The sequence below is a fragment of the Bos grunniens genome, chromosome 19, assembly GCF_055505025.1.
Source record: "Bos grunniens cultivar Pamir isolate PY7600 chromosome 19, Bosgru_T2T1.0, whole genome shotgun sequence".
NCBI lineage: Eukaryota > Metazoa > Chordata > Mammalia > Artiodactyla > Bovidae > Bos > Bos grunniens.
The window spans coordinates 36,903,267-36,930,809 of record NC_141183.1 but is presented as its reverse complement, the minus strand read 5'-3'; the positions used below and the strand labels follow the sequence as shown (position 1 = coordinate 36,930,809).

Here is a 27,543-nt window from a genome sequence, read left to right as displayed (position 1 = left end):
GGTCACTGCCAGTCTGGATGGGCGTCCAGGCTCCCCTGCAATTTCTGTGGACCCTGAGTGTGGGAGGCCTTGTTACCAGCTGATGGGGGTGAAAGTTCCCACTCCCTCCTTGGCCTTCTTAGAAACCATCCCAGCAGGGATGTTGGGGCACCTTATAGCAAGCCTGGAAATCTATGCTCACCACTTGGCCTTTGTTGGTGTGGGTGTGGGTGGGGTCAATGTTTTTCTGTAATATTTGGCTGGACTCAAGTGGTTATTTTCGGAGTTTTCTGCCATTAGGCTCTCCTTTTCCTGGCGGAGAGAGCAGGCTGTGTCTGTGGTGTTTCCAGGTTGCTAATTTCTTTTCCTCCAAGAGAGGGACATTCGAGGCAAAAAGAAAACCCAGGGATCTCACCGCCATCAGGCTGTTCCTGGGGTCCTGAGGCACCTAGCCTTTCGGGTTTCTACATCTTTTTGTGTTTGTTTCCAATATAATGTCCAGTCATACTTAGCAGGTAGAATAGGAGAAGGTAAATCGATCCCATTGTCCCTCGGGTGGATTTGGCTAGCTTTTGATTGCCAACTTCTAAATTTATTGCACTTGACAGTAAACATCCCATGTATAGTGTGATGGTTAATTTCATTAATATGTATTACTTTGGCTAGGACTCACCATTCATTACCATTTTGTCTCATTTGCTTTCTCACTTTGTCTCTCTCACTCTGTTTTTTTCCTGAACCATTCGAGAGTAAGTTACAGACATCACATCTTTTCCCTCCAATATATATTTCAACATATTTCCTAAAAAACAAGGACATTTTCTTACCTAACTGTAGTATAGTTATTAATTTCAAGAATTTAATATTGATACAATACCATTATCCAACTCATGGTTCATATTCCCATTTTGCCATCTATCTGAAAAATGTCCTTTATAGCTTTTTTCCCCCAGTTGAGGATCCAGTGCAGGACTGTATCTCTTTAATTTCCTTTAGTTTCTTAACCTGTCTTTATTTTTCATGACTTCAACATTTTTGAAAAACCATCATCTAGTAATTACACAGGATATCCCTCAATTATGTAGATATTTCTTCGGGTTAGCTGATGTTTCTCATGATTGGATTTGGGTTGTTTTCCTGGCAGGAATATCAGATGAGCGATGTGTCTTTCTCAGTATATCATATCAGGAGATATACTATGTCAATTTGATCCATTACTGGTGATGTTAAAACCTCGAGTGTTTGGTTAAGGGGAATCTACTCATTCTCTCCATTCTCATGATACTATTTTTCAGGACTTCCCTGGAGGGCCAGTGGTTAAGACTTCGAGCTTCCACTGCAGAGGCTGGTTCAATCCCTGGCCAGGGAACTAAGATCCCACACGGGGCGGGGGGCGGGGCGGGGGGGGAGTGAGGGTGTGCAGCCAAAAAAAAAAAAAGATACTATTATTCCTTTTGTAACTAAGAAGCAGTTTTGTAGGGAGATACTTTGATAGCATGTGAATATCCTGTTCCCAAACTTTAGCCACAATCATCCATTGATGATTTTTGCACAAACCAATTGTGGCCAGGAAGGTTGAGAAACTTTTTTTTTAAAATTTTTTAGGTGATTTAACTGTATTCCTTTTTGCTTGTAATCAAAAGAACCCAACTACAACAAAAATTAGAATCAGAAGTGGGGTTCTCATGGACCTGAACCTAAGTATCAGCAGGTGGAATGGAATGTTTCTCCCTAGTATATGTATGGTAAAGCCACTAACTGGGCCACTCCCTGGGGCCTCTTGGACTCTAAGCATGAGCACTCCGTCGGGAAGGTTGTCATGGTTTGGTGGCTCTAGCTCTGAACCTCTTCTGGGAAGAGTGAGTATTAGTTCTTTGAGCTCCCTAGACTGGATTCGTTACTGTGTATAAGTTCCGCACAATCCTGCCAAAGCTGTGGTGATACTTTGTTTCATTGTTTGTCTACCCTTCTAGATGGCGAACTTTGGGATAGAAGGCACTCAGAAACATAGCCCATGCTCTAAGAGGTAGAAACTGTCGCATAGATTGACCACATCAAATAAGACACTGCCTTGGCTTCTGTGTCTCATACCCAGCTTTTATATGCTTCCTCTGGTGTCTTTTTATTATAGTCTTAAGGATTCTGCCAAAATTATTATGATATGTTTTACTACCTAGCAGGGTGATTCTCTCTTTTCTTCTCTTTTTCAAAGCTGATGTAACTATCCATGTACCTCTGTACTGTCATACACATTCTGGAATAGGTTTGTCAAGTTCCGGAAAATTTAATTTATATATTATTTTAGGGAGGATTAACATCTTTATGGGCTTCCCTGGTGGCTTAGATGGTAAAGAATTTGCCTGCAGTGCGGCAGACCTAGGTTCAACACCTGGGTTGGGAAGATCCCCTGAAGGACGGCATGGCAACCCACTCCAGTATTCTTGCCTGGAGACTCCGCATGAACCAAAGAACCTGGCAGGCTACAGTCCATGGGGTTGCAAAGAGTTGGACACAACTGAGCAACTAAGCACAACATCTTTATAATATTGACTTGACTCATCCAAACAAATTGTTGATCTTTCCATTTATACCAAAATTTCATATCTTTTTAACAGTTTTAATTTTTTTCCATAAAGGCTTTACATAAATGGAAAGAACATTCTTAATCAAGTTCTGAATACTTTATATATTGTATTACTATGGAGAAGGCAATGGCACCCCACTCCAGTACTCCTGCCTGGAAAATCCCATGGATGGAGGAGCCCGGAAGGCTGCAGACCATGGGCTCGCTGAGGGTTGGACACAACTGAGCGACTTCACTTTCACTTTTCACTTTCATGCATTGGAGAAGGAAATGGCAACCTACTCCAGTGTTCTTGCCTGGAGAATCCCAGGGACGGGGGAGCCTGGTGGGCTGCCGTCTGTGGGGTCACACAGAGTCGGACATGACTGAAGCGACTTAGCAGCAGTAGCATTGTGAATGATGTTTTGCTTTCTATAATTCCTAATGGAGAGCTGTTAGCATTAAATTTCTCTTGTAGTGATCGAAGTCCCTGACTCTCCTTTTGGTTCTAGTAGTTTGCTTATTGTTTCTGGTAGAGTGTCTACATAGGTGATCATATCATCACAGGTAACAATGGGTGTATCTTTTCCTTTCACGTCTGTGTACCGCTTATCTCATTTTCTTATCTTAGCACATTGGTCAGGACCCCCAATATTGTGGTAGTGGCAATTCTGTCTTGTATCCATGTTAACCAGGAGGGCATCATTAAATACATTAGTTATGGGATTGTTTTGTTTGCTTTGTTTTCTTTGTTGTTGTTGTTTGCGGCGCTGGGTCTTCGTTGCTGCTGTAGGGCTTTCTCTAGTTGCCTAGTGGTGGTTTCTCTTGTTGTAGGGCACAGTTTCTACGGCACTCAGGCTCAGTAGCTGTGGCGCATGGGCTTAGCTGCTTCGAGGCAGGTGGGATTTTCCCAGACCAGGGTTTGAACCCGTGTCCCCTGCATTGGCTGGCAGATTCTTAACCACTGGACCACCAGGGAATTCCCTCTGAAGTTTTATAGATTAAAATTAGGCATTGCGCCCTGACCTTCTCCTATTACAAAACACAATCATGTGATCTTCCTCCTTTAGTCCACTAACGTAGTGAATAATGGTGGTAGATTTTCTGATAATAAACCATTTGAACTGGTAGATATGGTCTCCGCTGTGAGTAACAGAATACCAGAGGTTGTACCTTAAAAATCTAAGGGCAGTAACATTTTTTTAAAGTTTATTAATTGACTTATTTATTTATTTTGGCCATACATTGTGGCTTGAGGGATCATCTTAGTTTCCAACTAGGAACCAAACCCATGCCTCCTGCAGTGAAAGCATGGAGTCCTAACCACTGGACCACCAGGGAATTCTCAAAGGACAGTAACTACTTAACGAGCAGGCTGGAGAGGGTCCATCTCAGGTTAATCCAGCACTTGATGGTGTCCTCCAGTCAAGAGTCTCTCTTGCCATCCTCAGCACACTGGCTTTTTGTCCTCATGGCACCCTCAGGGGTGCAAGCTGACTGCTGCATCCAAAGACACAAATCTGGTGGTGAACAGGAGGCAGGGACAACAGAAGCGCTAAACTGCTTTCCCATCAGTGACTCTCCTTTCACCAGCCAAGGCTAGACTTCCACCGGCACCTCCTCCCCCAGTCGACTTGTCCTGGTGTCATAAGTCAGAAATGGATCTTGGTGCTTCTGGTTGCAAGGGAGGTTTGCATTCTGAGTGTCTGGCGGGGAGCAGGGCATGGCTGTGACTAATCGTGACTCATCCCTCGGGGCTGGGGCACGCGCACTGCCTCCAACAAGCTGGGGTTCTGTCAGGAAGGAAGAATGTGGGGTGGCACACCGTCCTCACACCCCCAGGGCAAACTTGACCTCGTTAGATTGGAAGGTTTCTTTTCCAGTAAACTTCTGGATTTGGTTGCCCCATATTTCCTTTGGAGTTTTCACATTTATGTTCATAAGTGAGTGAAGCCTATATTTTTATTTTCTCGTCCATCCTTAGCTGGAGTAAAATCTTCATAAACCTAGTTGGCTTGACTTCTTTTGTTTTCAGGAACAGATTATACAAAATACAGGTGATCCATTCCTTGAAAGTTTGGTAGAACTCATTCATAAAGCTACCTGGTGTGGGTTCGCTGGGAGGGGAGATCTTTCATTACCATTTCATCACTAGCTATTCTTTATCACTGCTCCTTTCTGCTTCAGTTTACTGATATTTCCCCCTTATTTGGGTAAATACGGTCAGCCCTCTGTTTCCATGGCTTCTGGGTCCACATGTACAGAATGCCAACTGTATTTAAAATCAACTTTAAAAATTATAAAACTGAGTTGTATGCTCTATTAATAGTCCTCTATTGAGCATTTAAACAATGTCTTACTTTAAAAAAATGTATTTTATTTTATTTATTTGGCTGCGCCAAGTCTTACTTACAGCATGTAGGATTGTTGCAGCATGTGGGATCTAATTCCCTGGCCTGGGATCAAACCCCCTGCATTGGGAGCATAGAATCTTAGCTACAGGACCACCAGGGAAGTCCCAACAATGTCTTACTTTAATTTTTTCAACTAATAACCTTTTTTTGTTTGTTTTAAATCTGTGCCAGGTGGCTTATGGGATCTTAGTTCCCCAGGCCCTTGGCAGTAAAAACACCGAGTCCTCCCCACTGGACTGCCAGGGAATTCCCTAAAAACCTTTTACATTGAGCAATAACTTATACACAGAGAAATGCACAGATCTGAGGTGTACAGTTCTATGAGTTTTGAGAAATATGTCCATCCATGTAATCACCACCGCTATCAGTACAGACATTTTCATTCATTCCCTTGTGCCCCTTCTGGTCAGTCCTCTCAGCCAAGCAACTGTTGCTCCGGTTTGTGTGCAGATCTTTTACAAACATAAGTTTTTCTCTTTCTTGGATAAATTCCTAGGACTGGAATTCCTGGGTCAGATAGGAAACATACGCTTTTAATTTTGTAAGAAACTGCCAAGTTCCCAAAGTGGTAGTCTATTTTACACCTGACTTTAAAAAAATTGAGCTCTACTTACTTTTAATATTAAGAGCATAAACATTAAGAGTGTTAGGAGTCAAAAAAAGAGTGTAGGAGTATGAATCACTGGATATAACCCACTTCATTTTTTAAAAATATTTATTTGCATTTATTTATTTGGCGGTGTCACGTCTTCGTTGCAGCAGGTAGAATCTCTCATTGTGGGCATGTGGGATCTAGTTCCCTGACCAGGGATGGAACTCTGGCTGCCTTCACTGGGAGCGGAGTCTTAGCTGCTGGACCACCAGGGAAGTCCCTCACCCACTTCATTTTATAATTGCCTTTTGCCTCCTACTTACTTGAGGAATTCCACTTCATCGGGCTAGTAGGAACTGGGACTTCTTAGCAGTTTTTCTCTGACTCAGTAATTTTTTCCCTGGACCTTCAACATCTGTGAAATCCTAGGGATGCATCTACAGTCAGATCACCTTCTCTGAGGCCAAGCCCATGAGGTCATAGAAACTTGCTGTGAAGGTGCTCCCAGTTCTTGACTGATACTGAGACTTCTCTTCATAATTCGTTTTCTAGTCTTCTGTCCTGAAGTGAAAAGTTGATTGGAGATCCCCTTTAACAAGATGACTAGTATGGACTTTCTTTCCTGTACTGGTAAGTCCCAAGGACTTGTTTATCCAAGATGGGACAGAGAGCAATGCCTGGGGAGAGTGAGTCCTTCACCCTGGGCCTCTGGGAGCCCCTGGATCCCCAAGGGTGCCCCATGGGGACAGCTTCACTCCCTCCTTCCTCTTCCTGTGTCTCTCCCTTTCTTTCCCCTCCCCCTCTTTTTTAGCCACATCGCTGGGCTAAAACTAAGATGTGAGATCTTAGATGAAACATGCACCCTCTTCATTGCAAGCGTGGAGTCTTAACCACTGGAACAGCAGGGAAATCCCCTAGTTTTCAACATCAATATAATATTTTATCTTCATTGTATTGCAGATTCTCATATATTGGAACAGATATTATTTTGTTCCACTGAAATGAATAGGCAGTTTTCAAAAAAAGAAAAAGAAAGAAGAGATACACATAGATGGATAAACTATCTGCTGAAAAAAAAAATCTCAATTTTCTTCATCAAGACATGTAAATTGGACTTCCCTGGTGTCCAGTGGTTTAGAATCTGCCAATGCAGGGGCCATGCGTTTGATCCCTGGTCAGGGAACTAGATCCCACATGCTGTGGAGCAACCAAGCCTGTGTGCTATAACTACTGAGCCTTTGAGACTAGAGCCCGAGCTTGCTGCAACTAGAGAAAGCCCGTGTGCAACAATGAAGATCCGGTGCAGCCAAAAGTAAATAAATACATTTGTAAAAAGACATGTTAATCAAAATAATGAGACAGCAGTGTTCACCTCTTGGTTTGGCAAAAAGTCTTAAATTTGATAATAGGCTGCCTGGGGAGGGTATGAGGAAACAGGTATTCTTGTGATGTGTTGGAGTGAATGTAAGTGTGTGCATGCTTTTTGGACAACAACATGACAAAAGGCATCAATAGTTGTTTTTTTCTAATACATAAACTCTTTGCCCTGGCAATTTCACTGCTAGAAATTTACCTTATGGATCATTTGCAAAGGTCCAGGAAAGTTAAATGCATACATAGAGTTGCATAGTATGTGATCACAAAACCCAAAATTGTTAGCTTCTTCAATGTCTGTACACTGGGCAATGCGTTGTCTATGACTTACATGCATGCAGTGGAGCACTGCAGCGATAAGGAGACTGGGGGAGACTCATGTGTGATGATACGAGCCAATCTCTACAATATGCTGAGGGAGAAAAAGCTACCAAATAGTAAACATAGTCCCTTCAGTTGTATCCAACTCTTTGCAACCCCATGGACTGTAGCCCACCAGGTTCCTCTGTCCATGGGATTCTCCAGGCAAGAATACTGGAGTGGGTGCCATTTCCTTCTCCAGAGGATCTTCCTGACCAGGAATCGAACCTGGGTCTCTTGCATTGCAGGCAGATTCTTTACCCTCTGAGCCACCAGGGAAGGTTATATGTGTATATACATACATATATTCACACACACATATGCCAGACTTTGGTCTAAGAGAATTTAATTTACAGGCAGCTGTTAACCTTTAGGAAGATGAAAGCTTTTGGTTTTCACTGTGTCTTTCTGGACCCTTCCATTTTTCTGGGGATGGCAGGTATTGCTTTTTTATTGTCAGAGGCGTTTTCCCGGGCGTTATGTTATGGGACATTTTTGTTTTCTTTGTATCACTTTATTTTTCTTACATCTTAACATTTTTAAGCCAAGGAAAGGGAGATGTGCTGGTAAGGTACTGTAGTACCTCATTCAATCAAAGGAATCACTGGGCAACCAGGCTGCAGGAGGAGACAAGCACAGCTGGGCCTCAGGAATTTGTGGAGCCAGGGGCTGGGCGGCTGGAGGCCTTTTCTTGTCTTTACTCGTCTTTGTATATCAGCCGCATTCTCTCTCACTCCATGGAAAATGCAAGGAATGAATGTGGCTGTCTCGTGCAGCAGAGAGACTGACCCTGAGTTCCTGTTTAACAAAATTCTTAGGAAAAACTTTCTTTGGCTTGGCTTGGGTCAGGTGTCCTCCCCTTGGCCCATCAACTCTGGCCAGGACTGTGGGGGTCGGGAGGGGGGCATCTTTAAGGAGCTGGCAGCTCCTCTGTGGTCAGGTGATTGGACAGGAGTACTTCTCAGTAGAAGGGAGGGTGCTGGGAAGATACACACTCATTTATTTATTTATTTATTTTTTCACACTCATTTATTCTTACTTATTCATCCAGTAAACACTTATGGAGCCTGTTATGTCCTGGGCTCTGGGCCATGTGCCGTGAACAAGGAACCCAGCAAGGTCTCAGCCATCCAAGGGTTTAGGTCCCAGAGCCAGAGACAGGCTAGAAATCAGTGTCTGCCACACCCCTGCCCCATCCTGGCTCAGTCAGACCCACTCTCCAGGTCCATCAAAAAAGAGGAGCCCCTCGGTTGCCAGTGGCGGGGCCTCAGCCTGGGGATGTTGCCCCCGTGGGGTGCTGATGGCTGAGGAGCAGAGCTGGCTGCCCGGGCAGCACAGCTGTTCCGAGTTGCCAGCCAAGAGCCAAGAGCCTGGAGGTGAAGGGAGTGGCTTCCTGTTGAGCTGAGATCTTTGGCTCCAGCTTGGAAGTCAAGGAGTCTCCAGAAACTGCCAGGCAGCCCACTGAGCTTCTGTGGAATTTTTAGTTGTCCTTTTTATGGACAAAACCAGCAACTTCCCTGGAGGTCCAGTGGTTAAGACTCTGCACTTCCACTGCTGGGTCCAGGGTTCGATCTCTAGTCCGAGAACCAAGATCCCAGACGTGCCTCGTGGCGAAGCCAAAAAAAGTAAAAAATCCAGGCCTGGATCAGGTGCCTGACTCCAAATCAGCCTCTTCATCCCTCAGGTGATGTTCATCCAGAGCAAACACTGGAAAGATGCTGGCTCAGCTCTGGGCCGGCACTGGCGGGTGGGGGAGGGGCAGGGGGGAGGGAGGGTGAGAGCCCCTCCTGGGGACTCCCCCAGGGAAGGATTTTCTGATGTGCTGACTCTGCAGGAGATGCCCCTGGGATTCACTGGTGTTAGCAAGATCTCCACCCGTAAGTTACCACCCCGCTGAGACTCTGCAGTAAAGCCCTCTCCTGGAGAACATGAGAGATGTCTGTGGCCAGCGACCCAGGCTTCAGTCCCAGGTTTGGGATTACGATTCCTCCTCACTGTCCCTCCACCCCAGGCTACTCTCCTACATGCAGGTTGTTGGTCCAAGTGTGGGTTTGCCCCTTTATGTGTCTTACACGACGTCTATGTGTGTGTGTGAGAGAGAGCTGTATTGTTTATGCATGATGTAGTGATGGTGCTTAAACTGAGGAGTTAGTCCATCGTTTGGAAAATGGACAGAAACCACACCTGGAGGAGGTTGAATGTAAACCCGAGGACACTGGACTCTGAGGTTGAGAGCTTTTTCAAAGGGCCCTTGTCACCATCAGTCTTGGAAGTGAGACATTTCAATCCTGGCTGGAAGGGTGTGATGCGTCTTCAATTGTGGCTGTGAGAATGGGCTCATGACAGGGTGTCCTGGTAACTAGATATGTAGGAGGCAGGTTGGGTTGGTTAGTGATGGATGGCACTGGTCGTGTGGCCATGCCCACCACCCTGGGTAAAGGGGGGCATCTTTGGCCCATTCCACCACCTTTCTGTGCCTGCACCCACAGCATCATGGCATCAGGCAGCAAAGCCTGAACTGGCTGCCTCTGGAGAGAGGTCAAGGCTGATGTGGGGCCAAGACTAGGGGTGAGATGCGGTGGAAGACACAAGAGAGCAGAGACCACACAGTAGGAAGAGGACGTACGAGAAAGAAAAAGCAGGCGTGAGAGGAGCCCAGAGCAAAGGCAGCAGTGGCCAGTTCCCAGGGCTGCCTTGGGCGCTGACAGTGGTCCAGGCTGTCCCAGTCTATGTGGAAACCTACTGGGGACCTCACTCGTGAATCTGACTCTTGCAATGCAAAGAAGCTAAGTGACACGGGACCCTACCCACACCTTCTGCTCGTCACCTGTAAAATCTCTTCCTCCTCCTTGGGGCTGTGGGTTATTCATCTCCCTAATCAGAGCATCTGGCCCTGTGCAGGGAAACTTGTAGGTGCCTATTAATGTTTGAATAAATAGCTGCATTTATCACAACAGTCCTTGGCCCAGCCTTCGCCCAGAGGCTGTGGAATGAGCAGCAGTGCAGATTTTAGACCCAGTACCCATATCAGCCATGTGCAAGGAGGTGAGCTGGGCCGATGAGATTCTTTCTGGGCGACTGAAGTCTAAAACGAGCAATGAAAAGCATTACCAGGAGGAGCTGAGGTTTCAAGGGTATGTGGGGAAATGGAAAAGCTGTGTGGACCCTCAGTGTAAGGTTATGAAGGACCTTACAGGACAAGGAAGGAGACCCCACAATGGTGGATGTGAAATGGTTCTGTGGCCTGTGAAACGAACACAGGTGTCCATGATCAATAAAGCTGACTGTAAGCCTCAGGCGTCGTTGCCAATCTACTTGTGTGACTATAAAAGGGAGAAGAACCTTTGTTTTCTTCTACAAGTTAATCACCAAAGGGATGTTGCCTATAAGCTTAAGTTACACATAATGGCCCGTTTCTGGGACACTTGTCACCCAGGTAATGAACACTAAGCTAAAATACCTTTGTTTAGCTCACAAGGAAGCATCTTCCTGACCAGGCCCATCTGTGAAGGCAGGAAGAAGTTCCTCCAGGAGTCTGGCCAGAACCAGGACTTTACTCCCTCCTTTTAGTGTTAAAAGAAGCCTGAATTCTAACTCAAGGAAGATGGTTCATAAGGACACAAGTCCGCCATCTTCTCAGGCTGCTGGCTTTCTGAATAAAGCATTATTCCTTGCCCCAACAACTTGTCACTTGATTTATTGACCTATTATATGGCAAAGAAGTATGAGCAGCCAGTCTTGCTGCTCGTGGCCAGCCAGCTCTGGTTGGGGGATTTTGGGGGTAAGGACCTAGCAGCTGCCCAGACCACTCGTCCTGAGGATCTTCCCCTTAAAATTCCCTGAAGCTGCTCTGGCTGCCCCAGCTCTTAGCAGGTGGAGCAAGGAATCAACAGCTCATGCAGTAGGTAAGTCACTCCATGTACCAAATGGAGATTTTATTTCTTCTCCATCTGGGGCTTCTTTCCTTTAGAATAAGCCAATTTGTATTTGAGTGGAGTGTGTGTGTGTGTGTGTGTGTGTGTGTGTTCAGTCGCTCAGTCGTGTCTGACTCTGAGTGACCCCATGGACTGTAGAGCCCACCTTGTAGAGCCCACTGTAGGCTCCTCTTGTCCATGGAAATTTTCAGGCAAGAATACTGGAGTGGGTTGCCATTTCCTACTCCAGGGGATCTTCCCGACCCAGGGACTGAACCCTCGTCTCCTGCATCTCCTGCATTGGTAGGCGGATTCTTTACCACTAGCACCACCTGGGAAGCACATTTGAGTAGGGCACCATGTTGGAAAGAGGATGAGGACAGAGCTGATGGACTTTTACGCAATTTGTGTGAACTGGTTTGTTTATTTGGATGCTGGCATTTGCGTGTGCTGTTTGTCTTGTATTTATGTCTTTTTAAAAAATGGGGAATGGGGAGTTCCATGGTGATCTAGTGGTTAGGATTTGATCTTTTCACTGCTGTGGCCCAGTTCAGTCCCTTGTTGAGGAGCTGAGATCCTGAAAGCCATGTAGTGTGGCCAAAAAAAAAAAAAAAAGGGAAATATTTCAAGTATGCCTGCAGAAAGTCCTCAGAGGCGTATTTTGGGTAAGTGGTCTGATTACAGCTATGAAACCATGACTAAGAAGTTGAAAATGTGTGGCCCAGTACCTGCTGGGATCTCCACAAGGGGTTCATTATGCAGGGTTATCCTGGGACCCCGTGTACCATGTACTGCTGTCCTTGCTTTGTTAATTACATCACGTGTGGTCTCCCGTGTCATTGGTATCTGTTAAACCCCAAGACCAGACTTGAGGGTTTATTTAGGATTTTTGGTTTACCCTTTAGGTTTTTGGTTTCATATTGTTTTGGTAGCATTTCTCCAGTTATAGCCAAAACAGTTTTATGATATTTGAAACTCCTACTGATGTCGAATGGAGGAAAGGAATAGAAAAAGTCTGTTCTTGTCTAAAAGTGGGACATTCCCAGGGCGAAGAGAAAGATTCCACTTGGTTCCTAAAAATCAACAAAAGCCCTGCTCCAGAATTCAGTCTGGTTGGTTGATGCTAAGGCAAAAAAGCATCCTTTGTATTGTTAAAGGTGACCACCTGCTATATGGTTTTATAGCAGTTTTTGAATGGCTCCATAACTATTCTGTGAAGAAGCAAGGGAAAATGATGAAATCTTCCTATGTTGTGTGGCTCAGTGGTAAAGAATTTGCCTGCCAATGCAGGAAACTTGGGTTCAATCCCTGGGTCGGGAAGATCCCCTGGAGAAGGAAATGGCAACCCACTCCATTCCTCTTATATGCAAGCCCTTGTGCAAGCTCTTGTGCTACTGCATCAGGGTGGGTGGGAAAATGTCAGACAGTTGTTCAGTTACTAGGTCATGTCAGAAACCCAAGGGTGGGACTTCCCTGTGGTTCAGTGGCTAAGACTCTGTGCTCCCAATGCAGGGGCCTTAAGCTCAATCCCTGGTCAGGATGCTAGATCCCGTATGCTGCAACTAAGAGTTCAAATGCCCCAACTAAGACTCGGTGCAGCCAAATAAATATTTTTTAAAAAAGAAAGAAACCCAAGGGCAGGGTGAGGGAATGTTGCTCCAACCTTTGGTCCAGCTGGCTGTCCCAGCTGCTTCACTGTTATGCCACTATATACACCCCTTCCACCATCGCTTGCTCCTATTTGGCCCCAATTCTAATTCCTGACTCTGGGGCTCAGAAAGTGGTCAGACTGGCTCCTTTTCCTTATAGGGATCAACTGGAAAATCCTCTGTTAGTTCCTGAGGCACAGGGACCTGGTCTGGTATCAACAGCTAAGACTCAGCAGGGAACCCAATTTGGGCCAGATGCCACTCCCTGGCAGAGAAATTTGCCTTGCACGTTATCCCCCATTGACTGTGGGGAATTGTAATAAGGAAGAACCTTGTGTGTTCTATGATGTTAATCACGAAAGAAATGTTGCCTATAAGCTTAAATTATACATAATGGCCCATCTCTGGGAACTCTGTCTCTTAGGGGTTATGTCATATGCTTAGTAATGTCATTACTGAGCATTAAGCTAAAATACCTTGGTTTAGCTCACTGGAAACATCCTGACCAGGCCCACAGGTAAGTGGCTGCAGGAAGAAAGACATTAACACATACCTTATAGAGTGTGGCTGGAACCAGGACTTGGCCACCCGTCCCCTCAACCCAACTTAAATAGAAAAGGAACCTGACTTCTGATTCAGAGAAAATGGTTCCTTGAGACACTAGTCCACCATCTTCTCCATCTGCTGGCTTTCCAAATAAAGTTGCCTGACAACTTGTCTCTCGATTTATTGGCCTGTCATGTGGCAAGCAGCAGGAGCTTGGACTCAGTAACATGACCTTGGACCTGACCTGGAGTCCTCTTTGATACGTTCAGGACAATGGCAACTGCTTTGCTGTACTGGTGTGAGGAAGAACATGTAGTGTAAAGAGTGCTTCCTACCCCATAAGGAAACACACGGGAAATTTCTTAAAGCAGATTCCTGGCCCCTCCTCTGTGTCATCTTACTAAACTGGGATTCTTTGGGAATGGAGCCAAGGAAACTGCATTTTAAACAAGTATAGCCAGTGATTGATTAGGGTGGTCCAAGGAGACTGGTGGCTCAGATGGTAAAGTGTCTGTCTACAATGCAGGAGACCCAGGTTCGATCCCTGGGTCGGGAAGATCGCCTGGAGAAGGCAATGGCAATCCACTCCAGTACTATTGCCTGGAAAATCCCATGGACAGAGGAGCCTGGTGGGCTACAGTCCATGGGGTTGCAAAGAGCTGGACACGACTGAGCAACTTCACTTCACTTCAAGGAGATTTAGGAAAGACTGAAAGGTGGGTTTTGAATGAGGTGGGGCAGTCAGTAACTTTCAGATGTGGCCACAAGGTGGCAACAGAGAGATGGAAAACGAGGATCTCTGTAGGTGCCCACCCAGACAGAGCTGCAGGTGGGTAGACACTGGGACTGGCTCTGGGAGGAGATGGGCCCTGCACTGTGGCACCGTCTCTTTTGCCATGTGGAGTTTGTTATTGCAGGCTAATCCCCTGTGGCTGCCTGTCTCATTACCAGATCTTTATGGACACTCTGCTTTTGCCGAACTCTACTGGCAGAAACTGCATTTGTGTGACCTTGGCTGGGTTATGGGTGGTGCTGAGTGTAGCAGGCAAGGGATGTCACCTGCACAGGGCAGCTGACTCAGAGGATACCAGTGCAGTGTTGAAAGCAGGACCTTCCACACCCCCTCTGCCAGGTTTGTGGTTCCAGGTGTTTAAGGACCTGCCCACCAGCATCGGGCCTGCTCCAGTCATGAGAGGATCGGGGCTGGGGCTGGACAGCTGGCCGAAGCCCAGGCAGAGAAGGCTGGGATGGGGTGGGGGCAGGGAACTCAGGATGGGGCAGCTGCCTCTGGAAGCAGCCAAGATGTCCCTGGCTGCAGTAGGGGTAGTCAGAGCCCGGAACTAACACCCTCCTCCCCCTCACTCAGGCACCCTGGCCTGCCCCCGTCTGAGCCTGCCAAAGCTCAGAATAACCTGGGGGACCAGACAGCGGAATGGCAGGGGCTCTGCTCTGCGCCCTGCTCCTCTTGCAGCTCCTCGGTATGGGCCAGGGTCGGGGGAAGAGGTGGGACGCACACACACAGGACACTGACATAAAGGGACAGGACAGAGACCGACTGAGATGTAGACAGACATATTTGGTCCCCAGGCACAGTATCACTAGTTCGGGAGACAGACATGGGAAAATACACAGCCTCAGAGACATACAGAGAAGCAGAGACCTGTAGACCCGGAGGCAGAGCAGAGCGGCTCCCCAGACTCTCCCTGTCCTGACCCTGCTGCTTGGCCCCATCCCCAGGCAGAGGTGAGGGGAAGAATGAGGAGCTGCGCCTTTACCACTACCTCTTCGACACCTATGACCCAGGACGCCGGCCAGTGCAGGAGCCCGAGGACACTGTCACCATCTCCCTCAAAGTCACCCTGACCAACCTCATCTCCCTGGTAAGGTACCCGCACCGGCACCCGAGTGCCGTCTCGGAGCCTAAGATCCCACTTCTGGCCCCAAGCGCTCAACTCTCTCCTAAAGCTCTCCCCCATCATCTTCATCTCCCGCCCGCAGAACGAGAAAGAAGAGACCCTCACCACCAGCGTCTGGATTGGAATCGTGAGTCAAGGCTGGGGAACAGCGTGAGATCTGGTTTAGGGGACCCTTTTCTCCCAAAAGCCTCGCAGGCAGCGCGGCACACGTCCTTCCGTCCCCTCCCCCGCCCCTAGGACTGGCAAGATTACCGACTCAACTACAGCAAGGGCGACTTTGGGGGCGTAGAAACCCTGCGGGTCCCTTCAGAACTCGTATGGCTGCCAGAGATTGTGCTGGAAAACAAGTGAGGACCGGGCCAGACTGGAGCGAAGCCGAGGTCTGGGGAGGGGTGGAGGCTGGGCTGGACCTGGTTGGGGCAGGGGTGTTGCTTGGGGGGTGAGGGAGCCGCAGATTTGGGCCAACTCTCGGTTTCCTGGAGCCCACAGTATCGACGGCCAGTTCGGGGTGGCCTACGAGGCCAATGTGCTGGTCTCTGAGGGCGGCTACGTGAGCTGGTTGCCCCCGGCCATCTATCGCAGTACCTGCGCCGTGGAGGTCACCTACTTCCCTTTCGACTGGCAGAACTGCTCGCTCGTTTTCCGGTGGGAAGACTTACCTGTTCGCAGGCCCGGACAATTGAGGGATTAAGGGGTGGGGCCAGGTGCGCGGGGGCGGGGAGACCTCTAATCCGGGGCGGGGCCTTGTGCTGGAGGTGGGGCTAGGCATTCGAAGGCGATAGCGCGCTCTAGTGGATGAGAAGTAGGGGTGGAAACCCAGGCTTGGAGGCGGGGCTTGGTGATCGGGCGGAGCGTAATTCCCCTGCCAGAACCCGGCTTCCAGGGCGGGGCCTGAGGCCCGGGTCCCAGCCTCTGGGGTCGGGGTTGGGATCCTGGCTCCGCAGCTCCCAGACGTACAATGCCGAAGAGGTGGAGTTTGTCTTTGCGGTGGACGACGAGGGCAAGACCATCAGCAAGATCGATATCGATACTGAGGCCTATACTGGTTAGGCCCCCCTCCTGCTCCGAAAAACCCGCTTCTAGACAGATCCCGAGAGGGGACTTGCACAGTGGGGTTGCCCTGGGCCCTCGATGCTGGGACTGACTGACAGCCGTGCTTTAACTTGAACCTTCCCTGAAATCATTCTTGATTGTCGGCCTAGTACTCCTTCCTCCCTTGTGGTGGTTCCGTAAGCTCCCTGGGAACGCCCCTTTCTGACCCAATTACCAGCCCACCTGCCCTGGCCCAGATGGCTTTCATCCTCTCCTAGCCTGGAATTGCAGGCCCCCCCACCCCCCCACACACTGTCAGATGTGGGGACGGAGAGCAGAGCAGGGCGCCACATTCCCCGAGAGCTGGCTGACCGCGCCTCCCGCCCTGCAGAGAACGGCGAGTGGGCCATCGACTTCTGTCCCGGGGTGATCCGCCGCCACGACGGTGACTCTGCGGGTGGCCCAGGGGAAACTGACGTCATCTACTCGCTCATTATTCGCCGGAAGCCACTATTCTACGTTATTAACATCATCGTGCCCTGCGTGCTCATCTCGGGCCTGGTGCTGCTCGCCTACTTCCTGCCCGCGCAGGGTATGGAGTCGCCCAGACCCCAAACCCGAGGCCCCTCCTGGGGGGCGGGGCCTGTCCTCACCAGGCACTCCCTCCAGCCGGCGGCCAGAAATGCACCGTTTCCATCAACGTCCTGCTCGCCCAGACCGTCTTCTTGTTCCTGATTGCCCAGAAAACCCCAGAGACATCTCTGAGCGTGCCGCTGTTGGGCAGGTGAGGGACGGAGAGGATCCCGGCGGTGACTGCGCGGGGCGTGGCTAGCGTGAAGGGCGGGGCCAGACGAGCACGGGGCGGGGCCGGGGGGGGTCTCAGTGGAGAGGGCAGGGCCAATACTTAAGGACTCCCGAGTAGCCTTAACTGTACGGTCCCCACCTGGGCTTTATTTGGACGTGGGGCGGGGCTGGGATCGTGGTGGGTTCTTCGGTCCTCCGTCCTCTGCAGTGCTGCTGGACGCCAACTTGAAGCCTCCGGAGTATCTCTGCTGGGAGTGGGCCGGCTCAGCGCCACCCAGCCGGGACGCCTCTAGCCCCCAACTCTCCCCTCATCTTGAACTCACCGGTTCCCCAGGGGTTCCGAGGTCCAGATGGCGTTGCCACTGTTGCAGGAATGAGGCTGACCCCTGCAGACCTCGTCCACACAGGCATAGCCAGGCCCCCTGGAGCAGGAGCCGGGCGCTCGCGCCTGCTGCAGCCCCCACTTGCAGAGCCCCCTGCCCCGCGGCCTGGGCTACCCGGGCCAGGGCTCCACCCGGATCCCCAGCGTCTGGGCCCGGACCCGGGCCGCCGTCTAGTAGCCGTAGCTCCTGCTGCACCCACAGGGCTGAGATCTGTCGTGGGGATACAGAAGTTGGTGGGGATGCAGAGGTCTCTGCTCCTCGATCCCCTTTCCCGACTCCCTCCTCTGCGCCCCGCTCCCCGGCGCCCCACCTCTAACAAGGTGGCCCCGAAGTTCACTACGCTGGCCGCGGCTTCTCTTAGCACTAGCCCCAGGGTGGGCTTCCGGGCAGGCGGGTTCTCCGGCTCTCGAGGCTCCAGGGACTTCAGTTCTCTGAACCTCTGCTCCAGATATTCATGGGCTGCGGCCGCAACGAGCTCCAGGGAAGACAGAAGAGGGGGCTGGAGGGCCACCTGGAAAGGCACAGGGGCAGCGGGGTCATCGGGACATAGGGCAGAGGTCACCGGGCGGGGGGCGGGGGGCGCTGGAAACCTTCCCAGAGCGTCTCGAGGGTGTAGGCGCACCTCCGTGGAGCTGTGGAAGTGGTAGACCCACAGCAGGGTTTCCAGGGAACTGGGGGTCCCCTTCATGGTTGCCACTGGCCGTGCGAGGGCGGGGAGAAAGATCGGGCCGGGGGGCGGACCGTCTGGCCCTGCCAGGAGCAGCTCCACGCCTGCGGAGAGGTGCGTTTGTGAGGTCAGAGGACCTGTGGCCGCTCTGTGGCTCATGGGCAGCAGGGAGGCTGTGACATCACGAACTCTGGGCTCCTCAGGTACCTCATTTTCGTCATGGTGGTCGCCACACTCATTGTCATGAATTGCGTCATCGTGCTCAACGTGTCATTGCGGACGCCCACCACTCACGCCATGTCCCCGCGACTGCGCCACGTAAGCATCGGGTGGGTGGGCTTCGGGAAGGAGGTGGGGCTTCAAGCTAACCTCGCCCCGCCCCGCCCCGCCCACCCCAGGTGTTGCTGGAGCTGCTACCCCAGCTCCTGGGCTCCGGCGCGCCCCCCGAGATTCCCCGAGCTGCCTCGCCCCCAAGGAGGGCGTCGTCCCTGGGCCTCCTGCTCCGCGCGGAGGAGCTGATACTGAAAAAGCCGCGGAGCGAACTGGTATTTGAGCAGCAGAGGCACCGGCACGGAACCTGGACGGGTGAGCGGACTGACCCGAGTGGGCCAAGGGGGGCGCCTTCAAGGGCTAGGTTCTTGATCACCCACCCCGGGTCGCCCCCACCAGCTACCCTCTGCCAGAACCTGGGCGCTGCCGCCCCCGAGATCCGCTGCTGTGTGGATGCCGTGAACTTCGTGGCTTCAAGCACTCGGGACCAGGAAGCCACTGGCGAGGTGGGGCGGGAGCACCAAGGTGGGGTGAGGCGCTGGGGGCCCTCCGCCATCCCTGACTCTTGCGCATCTGGCTCCTACAGCTTTTAGGGACTCAATTTGTGCCCACCCTTTCCCCAGGAGGTGTCCGACTGGGTGCGCATGGGGAAGGCCCTTGACAGCATCTGCTTCTGGGCTGCTCTGGTGCTCTTCCTCGTGGGCTCCAGCCTCATCTTCCTCGGAGCCTACTTCAACCGAGTGCCTCAGCTGCCCTACCCGCCATGTATGTAGACCTGAGGCCACAGCCACACCAAGAATTCCCACCCGTCTCCAGGAGGATATTTGAAAAACACCTTGCTACCACTGCTTTATTACTGTCCTTTCCCACTGCCAATGATAAATCTGTATTCAACTTCACAAGGAGTCACGTGTGCGCACATGTGTGGGTCCGAACACCTGGCTGGCATCAGAAAGAGCTGCAGATGGTGCAGGCAGGCTCCCACATGTCAACCCTCCAGAAAGCAAGAAACACTCTCACTTCAGTCTTCCTGACCTCCCAGTATTTCTTGGGCCCCAGTCCCATGTGATCCTCTCAGAAGCCAAACAGGAGAGACCCATTTCCAACACTTGCACATTGAGAGGCTGAAGCCAGGCACCTCTGTGGCCTGGCCAGGCTGGAGTGGGTAGGAACCAAATGGTCTCAGCTCAAGGTCCACAGGTTTAAGGCTGAGGAGGCCTGGGCCTTCCCTTAGTTGTTTCTTGTAGGTTCTCTTAGCCCAGCACTGCCCATCCACCCCCTCTCCACTAAGATTCAGGGATTGCAGATTCCCACCCCCTTCATCCCAGCCATGCTGGTGGGCCCTGGCTAGAACCCGGGGTGATGAGAGAAAACAGAGTAACCTAGGGCCTGAAGTGGTGGGAGCTGGTTGAATTGTCTTTATTAACAAACGAGATCTCCAAGGCCACTACATTGAGGAGGGGTGGGGGCAGGGAGGGGGCGGGCTACTTGCTGCTCACACTATATACAGATGCAAGCAAGGGGGGGAGAGGGTGAGAGCTCCCTGCTCCCCCCTCCACCGGGGAAGGGCAGAGGCTAGAAGAGATGGGGGTTGGAAAGGGGTAAATGTTTTGGCTGGCGGGGTCCCCCCTCCATTCCCTGGGGTTTGGGGGGAGGGTAATCATTAAAGTGCTTTCAGAAAATGAGGAAATGGTCCCTGCCCCTGGAGTGGCTGGTGACCCCCCTAAAACCTAGGGCCCAGTGACCCCCCCCAGGGTCTGGTACATTCAAGGGGGGAGCCGGCTCCCCTGACGTGCAAATGATGGGGCCCAGGGCCCTGCCAAGTCAGCAGCAGTGGGGTATGGGGTCCAAGCCCCAAGCACTCTCCTTGTAAGTGGAGAAAGGGGGGTGGGGCTAGGCCCCTCAGTTCCTGGTAAGGGGAAGCTGTGCCTCTCCCTGGAAGTTGGGACAGGCACAGTTCTGGGGAGAGAACATGTTGGGGAAAAGGATGGTCACGTGATCACAAAAGCATCAGGGGTCAGAGGTCACGTTCCCAGCAGGCTCCAGTGAATCAAACCAGTAAAAGCAAAAGCCCAGGGAGGGAAGAGAAGGGCGGCCGGGGAGTCTGGCTGTGGGGGGTGAGCTGGTCCACAGAGGCCAGCCCAGCCCAGGGCCCCGTCACCAGTTCATGATGCAGTTACGGTTCAAGGTCATGAAGTAAACTTGGCTGCTGCCCCCGGAGCGGACCGAGGCGAAAAATACCTGGGTAGGGAGGAGAAGAAGTCACCAGGGTGTGTGGGGCAGCCAAGGTGGAGGTGCTTCAGTTAACTGGGAGGAAGGAGAAACTGCAGGATTTAGTCCCGCAGAGTGCCCCCATTCCCCTCCAAAAGGCAGGAACATGCAGCATGAAGGGGCCCAGACTTCTTAGACACTGAAGGTGGGGGAAAGGCAGGCTGCCTCTCAGAAAGACCTATCACCACCCCGCCCCCAGCTCTGCCCAGGGGCCCAGGAAGGGGTGGGAGTAGGGGTGGGGATGGGGCCCACGCTGTGCAGGAGCCTGGGCGGCTTATTACTCCTACCTTGTCGTTCCGCTCACACAGGAACTTGAGCCTCTGGGCTCGTTTGTGCATGAAGACCCCATCCAGGTGGCCCGTCTCCACGGAGCGGATCTCAATGGCTTTCTCTCCCCAGCCCATGATCTGGTTGGAGCAGATGTAGGCTTGGGGGGAAGCGGAGAGGGGCGGTAAGTGGGCTACAGCCCGGCTGGCTCGGGGACACAGGCCAGGGGGCGGGCCCCTCACTCACCCACAGAGGTGGGCATCTCTCCCCACTGCAGCACCACGTCCTTGATGATCCGGCCGTACGTGTTGACGTAGACACCCTCATCCTCATAGCACAGCAGCATCTCCATGCCGTCCGTGTTGGGGAGGAAGATGATGGCGTGGGGTGTGATCTGGCTCTGGATCTGGGGAGGAGAAAGTGGGTGGGAGGCCCCAGGGCTGGGCCCAGGCCGGGGACCCCACTCCGCCCGCAGCCCTGCCAAGCTTACATGTACAGGGATGTAGATGTCGTAGCTGTTCCCCGAGTCCACATCCACAGCGTGGAAGCCGGCGCTGGAGCCATAGATGACCTTGAGCCGCTGGCCCTCCTCTACGGTCAGGTCCACCAGCAGAGGGCGGTGCGGGAGGTCAGCAAAGGACTGTGGGGGGAGAAAGGGCTCAGGGGCTGTGGGCAGAGGAGCCAGACCTTGGACCAGTGATGGAGGTTGAGGCTCGGGTTACCTTGAAAGCCATGAATTTGTGGTAAGGCTTGGGGGCCCAGGCATACACCTCCACAGAGTTCTTCAGGGCGATGACTAGGAACTTGATGCGTTCGTATTTCACTAGGGACAGGAAAAGGGGGGATGCAGGCTCTTCCCTGCTTGGGCTGCAGCCCCTCCCCTGGGTCTGTCTACATCCCCAACTGCAGGCCCCCCCACCATCTCTGGCCTTCAAGGCTTTCTCAGCCCAGGACCCCGTCTCTTTATCTCTTCTCATAAACAAATGTGCCCGGGCCGCTGTGTTGTGACCTCCTCACCCACGCGGTAGTGCCCGCAGCCCTCCATGTCCCCCACAGTGGTCCAGCCTTGCTTCTTCTCCACTTCCGGGTCATTGTGCAGAATCTTGTTCCGGAGCCAGGACAGGTAATACACCCGCAGTTTGTTCCTTTTCCCTGAGGGACAGAGAACCCTCACTGAAGGCCCAGCTTCCACCTCCCCACCATCCTGCGTGGACCTCGAGGGGTGAGAAAGTGGGGCCCCCATCTTCCAGTTCTGTCCTGGGGAACAGGACTGAGCCCTCCCCCCAGGCACTGAGCCCTCCTCCTGGCCACCGCCTCCCCCCAACCTGAGATGGTGATGAGCAAGTTGAGTCCCTCCAGCACGTCCATTTGCTGGAAGCGCCGCCGGCCGATGAGTCCATACACCTTGCCCTGCCCGCTGCGGTCCAGCAACATCAGCCCATTCTCCGTGCCCACCAGCAGGTTGACCCCTGCAAGAGGAGCCCTTGGGCAGATGAGAGGCAGAGCCAGGCCCTCGCCTGACCGGGAGCACGGGGGCACACCAGGCCCCTCTTTTCCTTCCCCACCCTGGCTTACCCCAAAGGGCCGCACAGAGGATCTCAGAATTGAACCGCTTCTTGTACTTCCGAATCTCGGGGGTTTCGCTGTGGGCCCGGGTGTTGGTGGGGTTCACGTTGACTACAGAGCCTTTCCTCACGTCGTACTGTAGCTGATCGAGCCGGCTGCCCTCTCCACCCACCAGAGCTGCAGGAGGAGGAGAGGAGAAGGGAGTGGGCTGAGTCCTGTCACTCTGTCTCACTATATCCCATGCTCCAGGATACTCCGAACCAAAGGGAAAGACTAGGGAATGGACCAGGTGCCTGGAGGAGTCTACACAGGGCCAGAAGGCCTGGCAAAGCCCTCGCTCCCTCATGCAGGTCCCTGGGTCACCTCTGAGCATTCTGCCCCGCCTTGGGTCAAGGCGGCCCCAGAAGCCCTTACTGCCTTCGTGCCAGGGCAGGTGCAGGCCACAGGGAAGGCTGTGACCACTCAGTGAAACCTGTCATCAGAGGCCACCCGACCCCTCCCCAGGCCTCCTGTCTCACCTGTAATGGGAATGGTGTCCCCACTGCCTCCGGGCTGGTAGATCCCCAGGTCCACAAACATAGTGAATGAGCTCTTGCCAGGGGCTTTTACCAGCCCACGAGACTGGTACTGTGGGGTGGGGGTGGCAGTGAGGCAAATATGCCAGACCCCAGCCCGGGCCCACCCCTCGTGTTGCACCCTGGCCAACCAGCTCCCCAGGGCTCCCCCTTGCCAACCACAGTGCCCCAGCGCCCCGGCATCTCCTGTCCATGGCCAGTGATCTCTTCTCGCCCCGTAGAGCCACCACCACCCACTTACGTCACTGCCTCCATCCTTCAAGGGGGGGCTTTGACCTTTGCTGCTCTCAGTGGGCGAGTGGCTGGGCTGGACCACGTCTGGCAGGTTTGTGTAGCCGTTGCTGTCGGCATGCAACAGGCTGCGCTCCTCCTCGGGGGTCTAAAGGAACAAACGGAAGGGGGCCAGTGCTGGGGCTGAGGAGGAGCAGGGCAGGCTGGGGCAGAATGGGGGGGGAGGGGCACTTACTCGCTGGACCACCATGGTGCCACCCCCGTAGGGGGTCTGGGGCCCGGCTATCTCTTCCACGTCGTGGACCACCATGGTGCTGACGCTGTCTGTGTCTCCATCGCTGCTATGGAGAGAGGAAGGTCAGGAGGCCCTCTGGGCCCTGCCTGCCACCCAAGTGCCACCTGAGTGCCACAGGGAGCAGATGAGAGCCAGGGCACAGGCACCTGCAGTGTCTGCTGGCACCCAGCAGCTCCCGCCCCACACTGGGGGAGCGCTGGCTGTCCTGAAGGGGCGCTCATCTCACAGGACAGTGAAGGACAGCGGGGGACACCAGCCCCCAGGCCTGAATACCGTGCTCTACGGAAGGGTAGGAAGAATGGGCCGGCAATGACAGCTGAGGCCCCATTCGGGGGGAAAAGGGAACTGCTTTCCCTCAAACTTGACCCAACACCCCCTCCCCTAACACCTGTTTTTCAGGCGCCTCTGGCAGGAACATGCCCCTGCCCGGGGCGCCCCCATACCGGGCCCCAGGGGCGTCCCTGCTCCCCTCTGACGGCTCGCCGTTGCTCTCCTCCTCCTCGTCCTCGCTGCTCTCCACCTCCTCGCTGGACGATGAGTAGTCCATCGCCTTCTTGGGAGGCCGGGGGGCCTCGTCCAGGGTCCGCTCTTTCAGCAAGACGAAATCCTGCGGAGGAGGAGCTGCGTGAGGCGGGGACGCAGGGGTGCCATGGAGGCCTGAGAAAGGCAGGGAACAGGAGGGGCTGCCCGCAGCCCTGCTCACTAACCTCGCCAATGGCTCGCTTATAGCTCTGGGAAGGGCCGCAGGGGAAGAAGGGCAGCCAAAAGGAGGCAGGAGAGAGGTTAAGAAAGGTTAGTAACTGGGAAGTGCCACCCTGTTAGCCCACAGACCCTCCAGCCTCAGACTAATGATGGCCCTGCCCCTGGCGCCCAGCTCTATGGGGCTCCAGAGGCTCCACAGTGGCCCCCAGGTCACAAACCATGAGAAGATGGGAGGGGGCCATGTGATGACTTACTGCGGGCCGGCCTGGCCGCGAGCGGTGGTCATCAGGCTTGGTTTTGTTTCCGGGGGAGAGCACAGGGGAGTTGTCCAGTTTGGAGGAGGCTAGATGTGGCAGGGTGGGGGAGAAAGGAGGTCACTGACACCGGCCCAGGGGCTGGCCTCAAGTCCAGCCTGGTGCCCATGCTGCCCAGTCCAGAGCTGCCAAAGTGGGGGTCCACCCTGGGGAGACTGCGCCCGGGGCTGGGCTCACGTACCTCCCACCCGGTTCCGCTCCAGCGAGCCGGCTTGTGGGAGGTGCCCATGAGAGGCCGGGAGGACGCTGTCTGAGCGCTCCCAGCCGGGGTCGCTCCTCCTGAGGTCGGGGTTACTGTGGGAGGGGTGGAGGTAGGGTCAGGGTGATGGGGTGTCCGCGCCCCGGGAGGCTGAGCTGCACCGCAGAGGGAGCCATCACCAGGGGGGTACAGGTGGCAGAAGTGAAGGTGGGAGGGAGCAGGGGGGACAGCTCCATTACCTACAGGCGTTGGGCGGGCCGGGGGGCGGAGCGGGGGGCCCTGGAGGCTTGGGGCTGCCCCGCTCTGCCCGCCTTTGCAGATAGATTTGCCAGGCGGAGTTGCTGCGAGGTCTGTGGAGGGAGCACAGGGTGCCGGGGCGGGGCGGGGCGGGGGCTGAGGTGACTGGGGCGGGGCTCGCCCACCCCTAAGTGGGCAACCTGGCACACTGCCCTCTGCCGCCCGCCCCGAGCCCTAGGCTGCCGCCCGCCCCCAGCCAGGCATTACCTAGCACGGACCGCCTGCGCTGGCCGGGACCCTCCGGCCCCACTGGTGTTAAGGGCAGTGGCGATTGATGAGGTCCTCTGAGGCACCTGAGGAGGGAAGGAAGGGGTCAGGGCTCCATGATGGCATGGCAGACACCAGGCCCCACTTTGAGACCCTGGAAGGGGCGCCCCCCCACCTTGATGGAGAAGCAGACTTAGGTTGGGGAAGCTGATGACCTTTGTCCAAGTTTCACGAGGGGGGTAGACAGCAGAGCTGGGATCTGGCCAGCAAGTCTGCCCCTGGTGCTCCCTGAACCCCGGGGGCCTCTTCTGCTCCCACACGCACCATGGAATCACCTGGACACACTCGCATGCCGGCCCGCCCCCCAGACATCAGGGTGACCCCTGCGGGATGGGCCAGGCCGGACTCCTCACCCTTCTATTCCCTCCAGACCCCCAAGCTCACGTCCACCTCGCCCGCTGACCACTCCCACTCTATCCCCCCCCATTCCTCTGCCCTCTTCCGGCTCTGCGAGGCTGCCCTTACCTTTGGAGGGGCCTCATTATCAGGCCGGACCCAGGCTGGGGGATTCGGGCTGGGGCCAGGCCCTTCGGAAGTGGGGTCTGAGTTCTGCCGGATGACGGCTCCTCGGGCACTCGGCGTGGCGGTGGGTGCGGGCACAGCGGGGTCGGGGTCATGGGAGGCGGGGAAGGCAGCCAGGTTTCGGGTGGGTTGGTCCTGCAGGGACTGGGAGCGGGGTACAGGCGCTGCATATGGCTTCAGTGGGACCCGGTGTGCCACCAGGCTCTGCGGGGAGAGACCAGGGAGGGTGGGCTGCCTGCTCTGTGGCACGCCCCCACCTGGGAGCTGGGGCCTGGGCAGGGAAGAAGGGGCAGGTCAAGCCTCTGAGTTCCAACTATCCATCGAAAGGGGCTCCTGGAGCCCAAGAACAGGTAAGACAGAGAGACAGATGCGTGCCTGTCTCTGCCCGCATGTCCTGAGGTCTGTGGCCCCTGGCTCTGGGCATGTGCGTGTGTGTGTACACGTGAGGCGCCCCCCACCCCCATATCTGTGTGTGAAGACAGGAACAGGGAGAGACTCACCTTGTGCGGTCCCTCCTGGGGCTCCACCGGCCTCTGCATAGGAGGAGTTTGGGAAAGGGGTCCTGGGGGCCCAGGGGAGGCCTGGGGGATGGGGGGCTCAGGCCCTGTGCTGCCTGGCTTGCTCTTGGCCAAGGGAGAGTTCTGCTGTTTGTTCATCCTTGTTCTCTCTTCCACCTGTGATGCGACAGGACGCCAAGCAGGACGGCTTTTGTCCTGTTCTCCAAGTCACGTCCCAACCTCTCCAGCACCACCCAGATGCACTGCCTGCCCTTTCCCCTCCCCGGGGCCTCCCGTGTGCAATGACCGACGGAGTCTCAGGCAGCACAGGAGGTGCTGAGTACCTCTCGGGCCCAGGCTGGCTTGTCGGCAGGGTTGACGCCCCGACCGTAGTGATACAGGGGCTTCCGGTCCCCGGGCAGGATCTGCTGCTGTTTCTGAAGCTGCTGCTGTTGCTGCTGCTGCTGCAGGGACTTGAGGTAGGCGTGCTCCTGCTGCAGCTGCCTCTGCAGGCGCTCGGACTGCCGTTGCTCCTCCAGCTGCTTCCGCTTGTATTCCTGGGCCCAAGGGTAGGGAGAGAGGGCTCAGCAGGGTGGGCCCTGGAAGCCAGAGCAGGCACGCCCTTGCTCTCCTCCAACTGCCTAGAGAGGAGAGGTCTCTTCCCTTGATGCCCGGGTGACCCCTTCCCCTGAAGTGCTCCCGTCCCACTGCGGCGGAGATGCTCTGAATGCGCGTCTTCCCGGGGGAAGCTGGGGACCCCGTTACCAGCAGCAGGGCCTGTTCCTGGAGCAGCTGTTGCTGAAGGATCTCGAGCTGTCGCTGCTCCTCCTCTAGCCTGTGACGGATATACTCCTGGGGGGCGGGGTGGGGGGCAGAGGGCAGGGAGAGAGGGAGAGGCAGGGGGGTGGGGGGCGGCAGCGGCGGCGAAGGAGTTGGAGGATGGGGTCAGTGGGGTGAGGATGAGGAGGAGGCCGGGGTGGGGAGTGGGGGAGAGTAAGAGAGAGTCCGGGGTGGGATGAGCCCCACAGAGGCAGGGAATGAGGGGGACACCGGGGCAGAGGCCCCATGAGGGACGGT

At 54.0% G+C, this 27,543-nt stretch overlaps 3 protein-coding genes across 31 annotated transcripts in view; 1 reads left to right on the top strand and 2 right to left on the bottom strand.

Annotated features, from left to right (window-relative positions):
* Window positions 1-8,286: 8,286 nt before the first annotated feature.
* On the top strand, window positions 8,287-19,362 carry CHRNE (cholinergic receptor nicotinic epsilon subunit). 8 transcript variants are annotated; one of them, XM_086359414.1, is made up of 12 exons: window positions 8,287-9,159; window positions 15,129-15,271; window positions 15,390-15,434; window positions 15,545-15,654; window positions 15,797-15,952; window positions 16,252-16,352; window positions 16,731-16,931; window positions 17,009-17,123; window positions 18,397-18,511; window positions 18,592-18,778; window positions 18,863-18,969; window positions 19,087-19,362. In XM_086359414.1, exons 1-12 carry the CDS (start codon window positions 8,970-8,972, stop codon window positions 19,234-19,236), a joined length of 1,620 nt encoding a protein of 539 aa, XP_086215540.1. In that variant the 5' UTR covers window positions 8,287-8,969; the 3' UTR covers window positions 19,237-19,362. The 8 variants fall into 8 exon arrangements, with proteins under 8 accessions (XP_086215540.1, XP_086215544.1, XP_086215541.1 ...); XM_086359415.1 differs by lacking the exon at window positions 8,287-9,159 and adding an exon at window positions 14,214-14,523; XM_086359417.1 differs by lacking the exon at window positions 8,287-9,159 and adding an exon at window positions 14,796-14,869.
* Window positions 17,271-18,400, bottom strand: C19H17orf107 (chromosome 19 C17orf107 homolog). Of its 2 annotated transcripts, XM_086359423.1 has the most exons (4): window positions 18,149-18,400; window positions 17,837-18,037; window positions 17,467-17,736; window positions 17,271-17,388 (listed from the first exon to the last, which is right to left on the bottom strand). In XM_086359423.1, the coding sequence occupies exons 1-4, from the start codon at window positions 18,350-18,352 to the stop codon at window positions 17,290-17,292; spliced, it is 774 nt and encodes a 257-aa protein (XP_086215549.1). In that variant the 5' UTR covers window positions 18,353-18,400; the 3' UTR covers window positions 17,271-17,289. The 2 variants fall into 2 exon arrangements, with proteins under 2 accessions (XP_086215549.1, XP_086215548.1); XM_086359422.1 differs by having other exon boundaries at window positions 17,837-18,367.
* Window positions 19,363-19,858: 496 nt separating the features above from the next.
* Window positions 19,859-27,543, bottom strand: part of MINK1 (misshapen like kinase 1) — a 47,415-nt gene continuing 39,730 nt past the window's right edge. For 2 of the 21 annotated variants that reach the window (XM_086359406.1, XM_086359411.1), the window contains exons 14-31: window positions 26,811-27,023; window positions 26,470-26,643; window positions 25,913-26,173; window positions 25,388-25,473; window positions 24,866-24,978; window positions 24,625-24,713; window positions 24,112-24,275; window positions 23,609-23,711; window positions 23,384-23,521; window positions 23,086-23,194; window positions 22,577-22,744; window positions 22,327-22,470; window positions 22,019-22,153; window positions 21,724-21,824; window positions 21,492-21,641; window positions 21,248-21,407; window positions 21,022-21,161; window positions 19,859-20,704 (exon numbers count right to left, since the gene is read on the bottom strand). In XM_086359406.1, the coding sequence (XP_086215532.1) occupies window positions 20,621-20,704; window positions 21,022-21,161; window positions 21,248-21,407; window positions 21,492-21,641; window positions 21,724-21,824; window positions 22,019-22,153; window positions 22,327-22,470; window positions 22,577-22,744; window positions 23,086-23,194; window positions 23,384-23,521; window positions 23,609-23,711; window positions 24,112-24,275; window positions 24,625-24,713; window positions 24,866-24,978; window positions 25,388-25,473; window positions 25,913-26,173; window positions 26,470-26,643; window positions 26,811-27,023 (2,532 nt within the window). In that variant the 3' untranslated portion in view covers window positions 19,859-20,620. Of the gene's footprint in view, window positions 20,705-21,021; window positions 21,162-21,247; window positions 21,408-21,491; window positions 21,642-21,723; window positions 21,825-22,018; window positions 22,154-22,326; window positions 22,485-22,576; window positions 22,745-23,085; window positions 23,195-23,383; window positions 23,522-23,608; window positions 23,715-24,111; window positions 24,276-24,375; window positions 24,400-24,624; window positions 24,714-24,865; window positions 24,979-25,122; window positions 25,234-25,387; window positions 25,474-25,912; window positions 26,174-26,469; window positions 26,644-26,810; window positions 27,024-27,231; window positions 27,319-27,543 lie in introns of those variants that run through there. The other 19 variants (XM_086359413.1, XM_086359394.1, XM_086359395.1 and 16 more) reach the window with 19 other exon arrangements.